This window comes from Carlito syrichta, unplaced genomic scaffold, assembly GCF_000164805.1.
Source record: "Carlito syrichta isolate Samal-C Ts95f unplaced genomic scaffold, Tarsius_syrichta-2.0.1 Scaffold288685, whole genome shotgun sequence".
NCBI classification, from domain to species: domain Eukaryota; kingdom Metazoa; phylum Chordata; class Mammalia; order Primates; family Tarsiidae; genus Carlito; species Carlito syrichta.
In genome coordinates, this window is record NW_007232781.1 from 267,493 (window position 1) to 285,366 (window position 17,874).

Below are 17,874 nucleotides of genomic sequence, written 5' to 3' on the forward strand. Positions count from 1 at the left end.
GTTTTCTTCTTTGACCATATTGTGACGTGGAGTAAAAAGAGACTTCCCTGGAAAGAAAGGCTACCTTTGGGTTCTAATCCTACCTCTGCAACTAAGTGTGTTTATTCTAATATTTCCTCAGCTGCACCTGTGTGGGCCAGTCCCTGAAATTCTCCATGCTTTCTCATCATCCAAAAAACTAAACAAACATGAAAAAGCAAGTTAAGACAGTTGGAAACAAACTGTAGTCAGTTATTGGATTCCAGGTTATTATTATGCTACTGGCAGAATGAGGTAAACCCCTAAATCAGAGAGACTGTGGATGCTTCAGAGAAGCAAATATATAACAAAGTGATTTAATGTTACTACATACTTTAGATCATATACCATGATTTGACGTACTATGCCATGAAGTATATGAAATACACAGGAATATACCTCTAACCCAGAATTCATAGCACTTACCCCCTCCAAAAATTTCCTGTGTCAAAGCTAAAACTGAGACTGCAGGCTGCCTTACCCAGGAAAGAAATCTCCAGTAAGGAAGTTAAAGGAATTTAGGCCGAAGACTCCAAGCCCTGGGCACTCACTGAGTTGAGTCAGCAGAGTGGGAGAATAAGAAGGTGTGAAGCCAAGGTGAGTGGCAGCTCTATTACAGAAGAAAAAATAAATTTGAGATAAAACACAGATGAGAGACTTTAAGAATTGCAGATGCCTCAAAAAACTACCAATAGGATGACCATATGATCCAGCAATCCCTCTATTGAGCATTTATCTAAAGGAAAGGAAATCAGCATATCAAACAATCTGCCCCCTCACTTTTATTGCAGCACTATTCACAATAGCCAACATATGGAATCAAACTAGGTGTCCAACAACAGATGAATGGGTAAAGAAAATGAGATATATATATTCAATGGAATACTATTCAGTCATAAAAAAGAGTGAAATCTTGTCATTTACAGCAACATGGATGGAACGGAAAGACATTATGTTTGGTGAAATAAGCCTGGTACAGGAAGTTAAACACCATATGTTCTCATTCATGTGGAAGCTAAGAAAAAGTTTATCCCATAGAAGTAAAATGTAGAGCAGAGAATACTAGAGGCTAGAATGGGTAGAAAGAAAAGGAGAGATTTGTTAAAGGATACACACACACACACACACACACACACACACACACACACACACACACACAGAGCTAGATAGGAGAAATACAGCATTCTATAGCACTGTAGGATGACTATGGCTTACAATAATATGTAGTTCCAAATAGCTAGAAAGAGAATACTGTATGTTCCCAACACAAGGAAATGATAAATGTTTGAGATGGTGGATATGCTAATTATTCTGATCTGATCACTATGCATTATAAACTCCATAAATATGTACAATTGTGATTTAACTGGGCATCTATATTGAAAAAAATGGTAGGAGATTGAGTAAATGTAGGAAGAATTAAATAAGAATATTGCCAAATATTCTAAAATACTGGGATGAAATAAACTTCTTCTCTGTCATGCCCACATAAACTGAAATTTGAATCTGAGACCACACTATCTCTAAATTCTACTTAGAAAATATGACCCACATCCTTAAGACCTTTGTATCCTTCATTGAAGAGACACAGATTATGTAAATGGAGCTATTTGAATACAAAAGTTTAAATACAGCAATTTGGATAGAAATCATTATATTTCTGAATCTGACTTATAAAGACTTAGTGCTCATGAGTCCAGGATCCTCAGAAATCTGGGTAGCTTCTTATTCATGGTATTTTATTATCCAAAAATATATTAGTTTATTCAGAAATATTCATTGAGTATGGGCCTCATTCTCAGTTTCAGGAACACAAATGTTCCCGTATGGCAGAGGATGGTGCCTTCTTCACCTTTGAAGCACTAAGCTTCCCTCACTTCTGTGCTATAAGGTGGCTTAATGAATAATTTAATGAATGTATTACAGAGAATTATGTCTCTAGCACTGCTTTATGTGCTGGAGATACAACAGTATTGGAGTAACCTTTGTTAATTTGTATTCCAATGGGGACCACTGTAAAGCCTGGTAGATGATGACAAAGATCTGTTTATTTAGGGTCTTTGTGGCAAAATTTTTGGCTCCAAAATTTGTAAAAAGCTGTATAGTCTCTTATAGCAAGGAGATCCTAAATAATGAAGGTTAGATTAGGAGTGAGCTAAATGATTTGGGAGAAGATGAAGTGAACATGTTCTAGAAAAAGAGAGTATGTAGAGTAGGTGCAAGATCCTAGTGGTGAGACAACTTCATTTATTCAAAGAAAGAACTTCTTTTCAGAGGCCCATGACCATCTAATCACCTCGCTGACGAATCATCCAGGTTACTTAGACCAGGCTGCTATTTTCCTACTTCTGAGCATTAATTTATGGTATTTGTGGACACAAATTTGCATGTAAGTCTTCTTAGGGTTTGTATTCCTGTCAGGGTAGTGCTTATACAATGATAGTCAAACGATCACTGAATAAGAATCACTTGCTAACTTTGTTGACTGTTGAGATGCACGACCCTATTTTTGGATGACAGAAATAGTAGTCCAGAAACTCACTTCAAAAAATTATGTAAAACAGAATCAGTATTTTTTGGAGTGAGCTCCTGAGTCTATTTTTAAGAAGTTCTTCATGTGATAGTTGCATTCCTTAAAGTTTGAGAACTTCTGCCTTACGAAAATGGATCTGATTTTACACAAACATTTTAGACCTCTTCAAGGTGACCTAATACATACATGCAATTATATGTTCAATAAGAATTACATCACTTGCTTCTTCATCAATCCCCTTTCACAATTTTGTTGAGAATCTTTCCAAGCATAAAACAATGAACACTGGGCCAGCTTTTAGAAAACAATCACTAGGAAATATTCCAGAACGAAGCAAACAATCTTATACTCAATTATCATCTTTTTATGAATGGATAATAACCAAAAGACGATATCAGTGTGTAGTCAGGAGATCTCAAAGGCACCTTCATAAGTCTTACGGAAGTTAAAACTGTACCAGAATTAAGATCAGGTTTTAATATGAAGGACAAACCTCACTTACCCACCAATATATATTTATTTAAAATTGAAAAAAAGTTTCTACATAAAAATAGCAATGTAGACCACTATTATTTTGAATGAAAGTAAGATATGGCCTTTATCTTATTGTCTGAAATGAGGAGGAAAAAAACCTTTCTCGACTAATGTATTATTATTGAGAAACAAATATGTAACAAATTTAACTTTTTAAAAATGGAATTACTGTTTTATCTCTTTGAGGTCTATATTTGGTCATGAACTGTGTTTTCAATATTATGTTTGCTCATTTGATTTTGCTGCTCTCTGTAAGGCCTCAGTTGTGTTTGGTCTTTAAATCCTGAATAAAATACCTAGGAACATGTTTCCATTTGCAGTATTTCCCTTTTAGGTGGAACGGCCACCAGGCAGAGAGGCTTTCTGGGCTGCATTCGGTCTCTGCAGTTGAATGGGATGGCCCTGGATTTGGAAGAAAGAGCCCAGGTGACTCCAGAAGTGCAGCCAGGTTGTAGGGGACATTGCAGCAGCTATGGGAAGTTATGCCGCAATGGAGGGAAATGCAGAGAAAAGCCCAGTGGGTTCTTTTGTGACTGCACTTTCTCTGCATTCACAGGGCCATTCTGCTCAAATGGTAAGTGTGACCTGGGATACTATAGCAGGAAAACTTAATCAATAGGAATTCAACGTCTGGCAGTCTGTTGTGTGTAGCTATTTGAAACAATGATATTTTCATTTCTGAATTTCCTTTGCAAAGTATCTGTTGAGTAACAATCATGTTTCATTACTTAGATATTTTACTCAATTTTTGAAAAACTAGTATCTGTTGCTGATAGATCCACTACCAGTCAACTCTAGGTGTCTTAAAGTGCTAGCTGCTTAATCTGCTTTTTTTCCTCATCTAGTATTGGTGCTCTTAAATAATATAGCCATCAACAACTTGCCTCATTAGCAGTTCTCTATTTTAAAATTATTAAAAACATGATTGTTATTTTTCATGAAGATATTCAGTAATGCAAGGGCATTTAGAAAGCATTGTTTTTGTTTTTTTGTTTGGGACTTTTTTGGCAAAATAAATATTTTGGCCAGTATAAATAACTTTTATATTAAAAATTGATGCATAATGAGAGAAACTCAGACGTTTTATTATATGATATGTTGCATATCTGCCAGAGAAAAAGTAGTAGACTATTTTTCAAAGTATGTTTTTAGAGACAGGGTTTTGCTATGTTGCCCAGGATCGTCTCAAACTCCTAGTCTCAAGTGATCCTCCTGCTTCAGTTTCCCAAGCAGCTGAAATAATAAGCACAAGCCAGTATGCCCAGCTAGAATATTTTTCAGCTTTTCTCATTCACTGATCTATGTCATGGAAGAAGGAAAGAACTGAATGTAGTATTAAGTGTTCTGGGCAGACATTTATGAATATACAAACATTTATTATACTTTCATAATTTCTCATAGAAAATTGACATTCAATTTTAATTCAATTACTTTATTCAAGTGTCTCTGGGCTACTAAACCTTTTCCTAAAGGAGACTAACAAAAATTGGTTCCAAATTGAAGCAACTCCTGATTTACAAAGAAAGCACTGAGATGAGTTAATGAAAAATTGGCCAAAATGCACGTTTCAAGTCATCTGCTTTTCTCAGGAAAAATCTTTATAAAATTTATAAATCAACTTGTGATAATAATAATACACTGCTGGTGTAATACTAGAATACTTTTCAAAGTTATAATTAAGTCAACATCTTCATAAGAATATATCTTCATTTTCTGAATAATAATTGCTAGTTCATCTTGCTAAGTGGAATCAGAAATGTTATTCTTCGTGCACATGCTACATTTTATATAAAGATATATTTTAAGTAATAAAAATAATAAAACAAACAAGTCAACAAAAAGTCCCGAAATGCCAAGGTAGTCTCAACATTACTGTATGACCTCGTAAACAACTTGTATTCAATGACCAAAACTTTATAGTAATGGAGAGCACCAGATTTGGGGATTTAAAACTATTCCTTCTACTACCCTCTTCATTTTCGTGCATATATGTTTGGTGTGTGTGTGTGTGTGTGTGTGTGTGTGTGTGTGTGTGAGAGAGAGAGAGAGAGAGAGAGAGAGAATTTGGCACATGAAACTCATACAAGGAAAATACTCTTTCATGAAATGATTTAGAAGAGGCTGGTTAATTTCTTGTGTAGATGTGTAGATCCTATTTCTCTCTCATATTAGTGCTAGACTTAGCTTTCTTTTTGTAGTGCACAATAACTATGAGAAAATGTTTAGGCATAAAGAAAAATGTCTGCCTGTTGATACTGGAAGGGAACAGAGTCCCTGAAGCTTCTCTCTTTCCTATTATTGAGAGACTAGTGTATCCTATCTACAAAAGAATAGATGGGAGTTAAAATTTAAATAAGAAAGTGGGTGATCAAGGAGGTAAAAGACAAGAAGCCTGGCTTATGTCAGAACTCAGATAAGAAAGCATTTAGCTTTCAATTGTGAAATTATACTAGTGAATTAATTATATCATTTTAACATAAAGTCATTTCAAAGATCATTATGAAAGCTCTATTCATTTGCTGTGCTATTCAGTTCTAGCTTGGGGTTGTTTATTCTATCTATGCAATTCATTACTCAAAAAACTTAAAACATCAATTAGTCTAATTAAAGCAAGAGTCTTATGCTTTTAAAACATAAAATGTGTATGTTATTTCAGAGATTTCTGCATATTTTGGATCTGGCTCATCCGTGATTTACAATTTTCACGAAAATTATTTTTTAAGTAAAAACTCCAGCTCCCACGCTGCTCCATTTCATGGTGATACGAAGCTGAGCAGAGAAATGATCAAATTTAGCTTCCGAACAACACGAACACCAAGCTTGCTGCTTTTTGTGAGCTCCTTTTACAAAGAGTACCTTTCAGTAATCATTGCTAAAAATGGTGAGTTCTTTTCATATGAGAAAGAAAATTAAATTAGAATATCAGGGCAGTTATAGTCATAATAATATGAATTGCTCTTGCAAATTCTTGCCTCTCAAACTACAAACAAGAAGTGTGTTTTTGTATTCATTTTGTTTTTATAGTACCATACTATAATTTTAATCCAAAGGGATTATTTAAAATAATTAAGATGGCTTTATCTCTTTATAATTTTGAAAATCTTCCATATGCAATGCAAAATTTTATTTTGTTTGTATAAAATGATTATTATATTTTGCTATTGCTAGAAACTCTTGACTATTCTATATGAATGAATATCAATATTGGTTTTACAGTTCATTTTGACATAAGATGTCTTGTTGTATATGACAGAGATTTCCTTCAATTCACAGTGAAGAAATATGAAGTGTTAATAAGCCAGGATAGTGGATAACAAAATGTTCACAAGATGACCTTTTAGTGTTTTGTTTTTGTTTGATCTGGGGGTCTCACTCCGTCGCCCAGACTGGAGTGCAGTGGCACCCTCCCGGCCACCGCAGCCTTGACCTGCTGTGCTCCAGCGATGCTTCCACCTCAACCTTCCAAGTAGTGGAACTACAGGCGCGCACTACCACACCCGGCTAATTTTTGATTTATTGTAGAGACGAGGTCTCGCCAAGTTGCCCAGGCAGGTTTCAAACTGATAGGCTCAGGCAATCCACTCATCTCGGCCTCCCAAAGTGCTGGGATTACAGGCTGAGCCACCGAGCCTGGTGACCTTCTAGTTTTACTTCAGGCAAATATAATAGTTATATTATGTCCATAGAGTATGTGGTATATGTCCATAGAGTATAAGGGCATATAGATTAGGAAATGTGTTTGCTGCAACAACTTTGTCACAGAAAACTATTTACTGCTATTTTTCTCTTTTCTACATCTGAATTAAAGAAAAAAATTATGAATAAGTTCTCTGGGTGAGAAAAACAAGTATACAAGGACACTGAACACTCAAATAATAATAATATTGCTCAATAAGTATATTTATCCTCACTGCACACTTTGAACTTGAAACTTTATATGATGACAATTTCTTTGTTAAATTGAAAGATAATCTTGTGAAATACATTAATTGACATCTCTGCTGGCAATTGAGTAGTGTTAATTTCAATGGTAAGTTTGACTTAAAACCATTCATTTTATTCTAATTTCATTCCAAAGTCTATGACCATGACCACTTTTACATATTTGTTATCTTTAGCAAAACTGTATTTGTTTTTGATAGTTCTATTAATCAATTGCATTTCAGAAGTGAGATATATATATTTAAAAAATGATTATAGAAATAGAATATTATTGCAATATTATGCAGTAGTTTGGCATTTCAGAAATACTTGATCTTATTATGCTTAATCTGAGTTGACTTTTAGGGAATAAAATTAAAGATTTGCAGACAAGAGAGTTCTTATGAGCAACATACTTGGTCTTGATTTCGGAGATACACTACTGAGATTTTAGTTGGAAACTGACATCAAGGAATTGTGACTAGAAAGTATCTTCCAAATGCAAACTTTTCCTCAGAAATGAATCATAAATAACAACAACAACAAAAAGACTGATTTTTTACATAAATAGTTCAAGATGATTTTTGCTAAAAATATAATAATAATTATTATTTTTTTACTTTAGGAAGTTTGCAGATTAGGTACAAGCTAAACAGATATCAAGAACCTGACGTTGTTAACTTTGATTTTAAAAACATGGCTGATGGGCAACTTCACCACATAAAGATTAACAGAGAAGAAGGAGTGGTCTTTGTAGAGGTAATATAGTAAATTCAACAAAAGTTGAACAGTTATAATGATGACTCCCCATTATGAAGGACCCATAAAAGAATTTGCTATGAATAAAATAACAGACACTTTCAATAGTCTTCTACAGATGATAGACCATCAAATATGGTCAAGGATTTTAAGCAATAAGATTCTGTTCAATATATTTTTAATATCTGACACAGAAAATGCCAATGTTTTCTCACTTGTTTACTTTTCTCAGCTGGAAAATGATGTTTAGTTTATTATAGTGTGCTACTGGTAGAAACATTGGTACTCCAACAAAAGCACTTTACTTTATATGGGTATAAATGTAGCAATAATTCTATCACAGAAAATAATGATTATAACATCAGAGTAAATTTTTTAAAACTATGTGAGTCACAGCAAATAAATTGAAATCATTCACTCAACCAGTTTTTTAAGAAAATCGCTGATATTTTGATACCTTACATAGACAAAAACTTATTAACTGCCTGACTCAAATAAAAATATCAAGCTGAGTAAAACTATTGAGGCGAAAAGCAGTCAGTATGTTTTTGTTGGCTTCCTTAATTTTGGATTCCTTACACAGTGGAGAAAAATAAAATGACAAAAGATAATAGAAAGAGGGGTGCAGTGGTATCTGAGGGCAGTATAGACATAGTTTAGAAAAAACTTACTAAGTGGCTAGCTTTTTTTTTTTTTTTTTTGAGTTGGAGTCTCACTCTGTTGCCCAGACTGGAGTGCAGTGGCCGCTCCCGGCCACCGCAACCTCGACCTGCTGGGCTCCGGCAATCCTTTCACCTCAGCCTTCCAAGTAGCTGGAATTACAGGCATGTGCTACCACGCCCAGCTGATTTTTTTTATTTATTGTAGAGATGAGGTCTTGCTGCCCAGGCGGGTCTTGAACCCGCGGGCTCAGGCAATCCACTCACCTCAGCCTCCCAAAAGCACAGGATTACAGGCTGAGCCACCGAGCCCGGCTGTGGCTAGCTTTTTAAGATTTGTTTTTTTCTAAACCACTGGGGCCACACTAGCAATTGCTTAATCAATTATTTTTTGTCTACCTTTACTTCTTGTCTTCTCAAAAAAATACCATTCATTTAGATGTTTGTATGTTATGTATTAATTTGTAGATTGATGAAAATACAAGGAGACAGGTCTACCTGTCATCAGGCACAGAATTCAGTGCAGTTAAATCTCTGGTGCTGGGAAGGATTTTAGGTAAGTAAAAGAAATAACCTTTTTTTCTAAGCATGATGCATACATCTTGATCAGAAGAGTCATATTGCATACACACACACACGCACAAACACATACACAATTCATTAAACCATGAGAAATCTCTAGCTTTAGTTTAATTATGAAGTGAGTGATAATCATATGTAATCATGAGTAGGGGTTTTCTGTGGATGAGCAAACATTCTATTGTGATAGTAGGGTCACTCTTGTCCCTGCCTGTGTCAATCAAGCGTAATAAAACACAATATTTTTTCCTCACACTTCAAAAGTATTGAGTAGTAAAGGTACAAATAACAAAGTAGGCATCAATCAGGTGTCAAACCTCCATCTAAGATAAAACTAGATTAAGTCGAATAGAAATGGAAGGAGAATACAATAGCTTTTCTTCTAGTTAGTAAATATGCTTTAAGTTATGACTTGAACCCTCTTTGCCTTGTGGCAGTGTTGTAGTTTGCAGCCACACTTGCTCAAGTCCATCTAAATGCCTAGTAATTTTTATTTATTTCTACTAATTACTTCTGATAATGGCACTGGAGTAGAAATATATCATTGCCACTTTAACATCAGAAATATGTTTGTTTTTACATTTGACAGCAAGAACTAGATTATAAACAGAAGAATAAATTATTTTCTCTTTTAGTTATACATAAATTATAAAGAGTATTGCTATTTCACATTATTTGATGTTGGGCATGGGGAGGAACTCTTGTGGCCTACTTTTCATTTCTAGTCTAATATTTGACACTAACCTTAAACATTTTTTACAAGGTAATAAATGAAATCTTATTTTGTGACCTTTCAGTTATTTGTACCTCAATTAATCATTCCTTATGTTTCCTGTATCTAATCTCAGAATCTTGAGAATGTTTGATTAAACCCATAGGTGGATGATCAAAATATTGGCCCTTGGGAAGGTTAATAGTTCAGTTAATAAATATTTATAGACTTTCAAGTACTATGATGACACCAAGATTATGTGTTCTTGTTCTCCAAACAAGCAGGGAAAATATCATGAATTGCAATGTTCTTCCATTATGCTATAGTGGACATAAGAAATATGTGAAAAGTACTACTTAGATATCTGGGAGCTTAACTGAAAAGTTACAAGTGAGTCTCACAGTGGTAATTATAGAAATTCAACTATTTAAGACTGACATATATATCATTTGCTATAAGGATGCATACACAGCCAGTAGCACATTTTGCACGAGATGGTAATTATACATTATTTTGAAGCTTTAAAGTTGATTCAAATCTTGTCCCCTGATGTCTAATTAACAAATAGGGCAATATGCACACAAAATCTGTGCATGTATTAGTTTTAGATTAAACTTCAGATGCATTTAACATTGGGAAATATTTATAGCCATTTCAAGCCACTGTAGAGGTGGGACATCAGTCTTTATGAATTGGCAATTTAATTTTGGATATGAAACTAAGGTGCTTCTGCATATCATTTTTTATTTATAACTATGTCATAGCATAGAAAGCTGCATCAGTCTGTTTTGCATTCCTATAAAGGAATGCTGGAGTTCAGATAATTTATAAAGAAAAGAGGTTTATTTGGTTCACGGTTCTACATGGTGCCAGTGTATGCTTGGTTTCTGGTGAGGTTTCAGGAGGCTTTTACTGAAATGAAAGGCAAGGGGAGAGGGTATGTCACATGGTTAAAGTGGAAGCAAGAGAGAAAAGGGGTGGCAGGTTCTTTTAAACAGCTAGTTCTCTTATGAACTGGTATAGCAAGAACTTACTCATTATCATGAGAATGATACCAAGCCATTCATAAAGGATCCACTCTCATGACCAAAACACCTTCCATCAGGCCCCACATCCAACACTGGGGCTCACAGGTCAACAAGATATTTGAAAGGGACAATATCCAAGCCATATCAGAAGCCAAAGGGTATTTAAACACCTAAATGGTTCAGTGGCAGCAACAACACATCCCAACTATCTTAACTTCAGAGTCCATCTGCTTTCCTGTGAGTCTCAGAATTTTACTGGGGGTATGGATGGGTCAGTGTGCAGGTGCTTGGGATGAGGGCCCTAGAGAGGTTGAGGATGAGGCAGAAATGTAGACTACCCCATTTAACTTCTGCAATGGGGTAGTCTGACTGAAAACCTGTTTGCTGAATTTCAGGCTCAAAGAAGACTTTGCTCACTATTTTGTCTTCTATTAATCCTGCTTTTCCACATAGCTTTTGCTATTCACAGAATTAAAAGTATGTGCATCTGATTATATCAGGTGTGTACCTGTCCCCCAAACTACATTAACGCTGTAGATGCCGTTGTTGAGTGGAACCGGAAACTCATATTGTATTCACAGATATCAAGAAGGCACTAATTAAGTAGGTTTTCTGTGCAATATATTATGCCATTGTGAGTTGAAATATAATAGATATATTATAAAACAATTGGAAAACTGACTTGCCTCCTATGAGGAGAATTGCATTAGCCAAACAATAGAATAACATTCAATATAGAAATACATGTTTCCTTTTTGTAAATGAAATATGGGAAATTAGTAGAGAATTAAAGATGTTAATGTTTTTATTCAAGAGTTGCATATTATTAAAATACATACCACTCATGTAGAAAAATAAAGTTAAAGTCCAAATTGAGCAATGAATTTTATAGTCTTAACTCATTCTCTGAGAAGCGTAAGTGATAGTTTATTTAGTATGTGCCTAAGGTGTGGATCTTGACAGAAGACTAAGACTAATAACTTATGGTTAAATTGTGTGTGGTATATGAATTTGTAATAAAATGTTAAATATTACATTCTAGTATAGTATACTAATTTGTAGTAAAATAGCTCAACAAGATGGTTAAAAAGTAGAACTATTAAGAGAATTGCTCAGTCTTAAATTTCCTTATTGTGCTAGTCCAGGTCCTCCAAGGAACAGCTGCAAGATAGGATTAAACATGCAAGGATTTTTTAAAGGGAACAATTGTGTAAGAGAAATAGGAGGGAGATGGCTAAGGCAGGAGGAGCCATCAGATGTCCACGCCACCCTGTCTACAAGTGAAGGACAAAGGAAGGGAATTAGATGGAAATGTCCTAGACCACTGTGCAGTCTAAGAAGGATTTAGTAAAGTCTTTGGGGAGCCCTTGAGTCAAAGTCAGCCTTCAGAGGAGTCCCTTGTTCCTCAGGAATGAGCCTGCCTTAGAAAACCTGCTGTAGTCAGCCATTGGCTCAGAGCAGCCCCTGGGAAGCATGGCCTTGGAAAAAGCATGAGGATGTATTTCGGAGCTCAGCAGCTGGTTCTCTTGGTTTATTAATCTCCCTCTAGTTGGATGTCTTTGAGGCATATTCTCATGTCCCCATGCTTATCAAATATGTTTTTCATTTTTGTAAGTCCATTTGGCTCTTTGATTCATCTGTTATTAGCACATACCTTGTGATAATCTATTGTGTATACAGAGAATGCCACTCAGCAAGGTAGATATTATATCTGCCTTTACAGAGCGTATGTTAGTGGGCCTTCAGATAATCATTATAACAAAATGCTTCTAGAGATCTACTTGAGTATAATGTGCCTTACTGTTGTTTTAGAAAATAGTCCTAAATTACCCTTCAAATTAAAAATAAATTAAAATTCTTCTATCATTTTTATAATTTCTAGATTTTTAAAATAGAGCAGAAGATAAACTTTGACCATTTTTTAGTTGTAATTTACCTACTTTTTTTCTTTTATTTATTTATTTTTAAAATGTGGGGTACAATTCAGGATTAGGTATACAAGTGATCATCATACAGGTAAAGTTTGGACTTCCCTTTGATCCCCACTTTGCCTAATTGATCTGCATTTTTAACAAAAGGCTTAAAAATGTAACCATTCATTGCCTTTTCCTGTGGAAACCCAGAAATAAAAGAAATGCTATCCCTCTCTTGACTTTTTCCAGTACTTATTTCTTACATTTGGAAAGAATTTCAAGGCTAATTTGAATTACTGACACTATTAACAAATATTGCTGCAGATATTGAACAAAGTGGGTGAATTTTTAAAAGCAATATCAAATTGTATGATAGCATGGTAACCATTTCCAATTCTCCATTACAATTAAAATATAGAAGCACTCAATAACTTTGACAATCATAATGTATTGATAATTCAGAGCTATGGTGGAAAGATCAAGGTTTTAGCTAAGCAGTTCAGTTCAGATTCTTTCATAATCAATAGACTACATTGCATTTGTTTCTTATATTAAAATTTACTGTCAAATTAAGCTTTGAGTTCTATGCCTGGATACTTTTATATGTTTAAATAGTTTTATGATATATTTATATAGAAACTGAATGATTGTTTTCATTTGTTTTTAGTAGTAACTACAAAAGTCACTACTATTAGGTATGATGATCCATGGTGATTATTTTCTCTTCTGAGGCTGTAGAGTCAAGAGGTATTCTCAAATTATTGCAGTGGAGATTTAGGCCAGATGTAAATAAAATGTGTAGTTAGCAAGGAAAAGGAAGTCAACTCAATCTCCTCTGAGGAGCTTTAGAGCAATCTCCAATGTGTCAGGAATTCTTTATGTAAAACGTGCTTTGATGCCCAGAGGTGAGAAAAATAGGTGACCTAGGTAATCTAAGGAGACTGCGATATTTAAAAATATATTGTGAAATGACTTTTAAGATAATGGATCAGTTATTTTGAAAGCAATTTTAAAAGGGAAGTACAAGTTACAGCTTGAAAAGTTAAAAAAAATCTATCTTATAATCTTTTTTATTTAATTCACCAGGTCTGTTGATTTTTGAATTTTTTAATAATTAAAATATCTTAGACTGTCTTTAGTATACAGTAGGACTTTATTCTTGTGAAGGCTTTAGTCAATTTCCAAAGGTTAGCTATGTCATTTTGAACTGGCCATACCTCGAAACTTAAAAACACCTTTTCTCTTAAATATGATATGTGAACATAGATCAGAAGTGTCATATCCCAAACTCAGAAACTTTCATGCTGTTTAAAGAAATATATCACCTGATTTTAATTATAGAGCAAATAATGAGGTAGAAATTGGGATTATTGCCAGAGACACATAGAATCATGAGTATATGGTCCGTGTGGGGTGGGCAAGTCTGTTCCTCTGACAATGATGTTGCACACAAAGCTTTCATGTGGCAGTCAAGCATAATAAAACGCAGACCTCTACTTACCCTTCAAACAATATCAAATGATAAAAGCAAAAGTCACTAATGTAAAATTACATGTTTTCAGGTGTCCAATCTAGAAACTTTTATACAATGATAAAACAAGAATCATTTCTAAAATAAAAAGCGGACAGTGATTATTTATTTTTTTCTTGCTAACATCCTTTAAAATGTGCCCACATCAGAGATAAGTAAAAAATAAGGCTATGATCAAGCACTTATGCTAACATGTGAGTGAATTTATTAAAGAACAGACATTGATGAAAGAAAGAGAAAGAAAAGGATTGGCCAGGGTGTAAACACAAAGCCTTTGAGATGAAGAGGGGGAACAGCCACAACACAGAGATGTTGGATGGGTCTGTCTGAGTATAATCCATAGACCCTAGTCAGAATAAAAACAGTGACATTTGAATTCTGTCAGTGTTGCCTGTTAAGTATAATGAAGGGTGAAGAATGGTTTCCATATCATCATAGTACAATTTGATATTATTAACTAAAAATTACTGCCTCCCCCGCTTGAATCTACTAGTAATGCTTGCTAGCCATGATTGGAGTAAAAATTGTTGCTGTAGTCCATCTTCATTTGCAGAGATGAATACTGGAAAATGGGGGAAAGCGGGTCCTGTCCTTCTGATCTTCCTTGTGAAGAGACAGGTAACCTGATGTCATTTATTTATTATGTTGTTTATGTACATAAATTCTAATGCCAAAATAAATAATTTGTCAGTCAATTCCCTTAAGATATTTACTAGAAAATTACATAAAAGGAGATCTCACTAAGACATAACTAATTAAAGGAAATAAGCAGGTATAATTTTTTTTTTTACTAATTCATTAAGCTTTTATTGGATCACAGTTATATCACATGAAAAAAAATCTCAGTTATGATCATTATATAATCTCAAAGTTGCATAAAGCCTTTCAAGGGAAAGCATGCCATTTTGAATAATGACATCATTTGACACATTGCAAAAAAGACCGAAAAATCACTTTTATCAATTTGAATGAGGTTTATAATTAGTTACTTTTTATGTAATTTGCTACATTTTTGTTAAATATATAATGGCACAAGGACATTGACAACAATAATTTGTTGATATAAGGAAGGAACCTCCCAAAACTGGAATTATTTTTGGAGGGCAGGCCCCTTGTAGTACACTCAGAATTTGTTCCTCTGGATCAAACGGTCAACCAAAGTTTTTATCTGGAAGTTTTGAGAAGATTGTGTCTTGATTTGTGGAAGAAATGTCCTGAGTTGTGGCGAACAGGTAACAGGTTCTTCCACCATGACACCATGACAACGCATCTCTGCACACTGTGCTGAGTGTTGAGCAGTTATTGACTAAAAACAGGAAGATCCCCATGCCCTACCCTCACTATTCGCTGGATCTCACCCTGAGTGGCTTTTTTTTTTTTTTTTGGTTTCCCCAGATTAAAAAAAATCCTCAAAGGGAAACATTTGCCAATGTGGAAAAAGTGAAACAAATGGTAGAAGTACTAAAAGGCATCAAAATTGAAGAGTTCAAAAACTGTTGAGCAGTGGAAATAGTGTCTCAATAGTTGTAGAGCATCAAATGGAGAGTGCTTTGAAGGTGACTGAAGTTTAAATATGTAGGAATAAATACACTTTTTAAAATAAATAACTTCCAGGTTTTCTTGAGGAGGTTCCCCCCTCATACTTCATGGTGGTGAGAGGAAAACCCGGTTGCATCAAATAAACTTGGTTGATATTCTTCCATAATTAGTAGGATGTGTTACTTTTTTTTTTTATATCCAAAACTCAGTGCAAAATTAAGTTCTGAGTCCTTTGTACATTTTTTTTTAATGTTAGAAGAGTTTTCTAAAAGCCTAGAGATTATTTTTGCTCATTCCGAGTTGTAGCTTTGGTATATTTAGAGGCTATGACCCATAGGGATCATTTATCTCTTCTGAGTCTGCAGAGTTCAGGAAGTACACTCAGATTTCTGCAATAGTGATTTGGGCCAGATGTAAATAAAGTGTGTGGTCTGAGAAAAAAGGATGTCTACTTAATCTCCTCAGAAGAGTTTTAGAGACAATCTTCAATCTCAAGGATATTTTAAGTAAAACCTCCTTCAAAGCCAAAGGGGTACATAAAAATAAATTTAATTAGATTACTTAAGGACACTGATTTTGCAAATACCTTATCAAATGACACTTAAGATGATACAAGTTATGCTGAAAGCAAAAGAGAAGTACCCCTCACCGTGAGATAGTTACCTATACATAACTTGTGTATTAATCAGACTTTCAAGTTTATACCTCAGAGGTTTGGTTCACTAATAAATACCTTTTATGATAAACTACTCCTTTATCTACACAGTGTCTGTTGTCTGCTTTGCCATTTTATTTTCCCACTAACTCTTTTTTGTTGGGTTCCTGGTAGAATTGCATAAAATAATAAAAGTGTACTGTTTAGCTCTGGCCTTGACTCTTTCTTTGATTCATTGCACCATTTTTTTTGGCGAGCCTTCTTTATCTTTATGAATTAAAGATTGAGATTTTTTTCTAATGGCCTCTTTTCTTAGGTAGGGTATTATAAACTACTCTATTTTCTTATATTTTTGTTTATGAGAGCTGCAATGAATTTCATAAAGCACTCCTTTGTAATTATTCTAACGTTTACTGTCATATCTTTCCAAAAACAGTCCTTTCTTTGTACTAGAAAGGCGCTTCACCAAATTCTAATTTCTTAGTACTCCATTTCTCTTGTAGATCTTTTGTTAGAAAATTTCTGTTTTACACAAGTAGAAATCACTCCCTTTGTTGGAATATACAATTGAGACTCATTTTCTTTTTAATAGGCAAAACCCCAAAACCTGAGTCAATTAAGTATTATGATCTGAAGCACCCAAAACATCATGATTTTATCCAAATTTCTGTGAAGCTGGAGACATTGTCTTTAATTCCTCCCTTCATGTTCCCTTTCCTAACTCTTAACACTGTGTTGGCACTCCAGGAGTCAGATAACAGGAAACATTTATATTTTTGCTCATTTGGTTCATAATCACTGTTATCAAAGCAGATATCAGATGTTATATATTTCTAAGGTCTGCTTTGCTTATGAGCAACTTAACATAGCTGTTAATTTTGTTTGGACTCAATTCTAGAAAGATGACTCCTAAGTTTCATGTAGATTCCCTCCATTCCCAATTCTAATTCCAACTCATTGACACTCCTGAAACAAGGAGTTGTTGCTCCAGCTCAGAAGGAAGGGAGATCCTGGAGATTGCCAGGGAAGAGGTTGTTGGGAACTCCTTGACTTCTGGATTAGAAGTAAGTCTGGAGACCAACCTTGAAGCATCTCAGGGGGAGAATTTGAATTGTGTGGATCCCGCAGATTTCTTGTCTTACAAAGATCTTTCCGGAGGAGAAAGATCAGCATTGGAAAGCATCAATATGACTGTTTTCTCTGTTTCTCCAGGAGCTGAGGATGGCCTAACATTTGGGCCACATCCTTTCTATCCCAAGATTAGAGCAGGGAGAGGTTTTCTCTTGGATGCTGTGACCTAAAGCTACACTATTAGTCCACCTGACACATACCATCACATTGTCTACATTCCCTGGGCATTAGCCACCTAAAGTCAATGACCAAGCACCAGTAGACAGGTTAAAACACACACACACACACACACACACACACACACACACACACACACACACACACACACTCCATATTTAAAAAGATTCAACATTAATAAAAGA

General features: G+C 34.7%; 1 protein-coding gene across 8 annotated transcripts in view; it reads left to right on the forward strand.

Moving 5' to 3' along the window:
- CNTNAP4 (contactin associated protein like 4) overlaps nucleotides 1–17,874 on the forward strand; it is a 275,112-nt gene that overhangs the window by 248,267 nt on the left and 8,971 nt on the right. For 7 of the 8 annotated variants that reach the window (XM_008053817.2, XM_021710357.1, XM_021710356.1 and 4 more), the window contains 4 exons: nucleotides 3,420–3,659; nucleotides 5,742–5,966; nucleotides 7,632–7,765; nucleotides 8,893–8,980. In XM_008053817.2, coding sequence (XP_008052008.2) covers nucleotides 3,420–3,659; nucleotides 5,742–5,966; nucleotides 7,632–7,765; nucleotides 8,893–8,980 — 687 coding nt within the window. The remainder of the gene's footprint in view (nucleotides 1–3,419; nucleotides 3,660–5,741; nucleotides 5,967–7,631; nucleotides 7,766–8,892; nucleotides 8,981–17,874) is intronic. The other variant, XM_021710358.1, reaches the window with a different exon arrangement.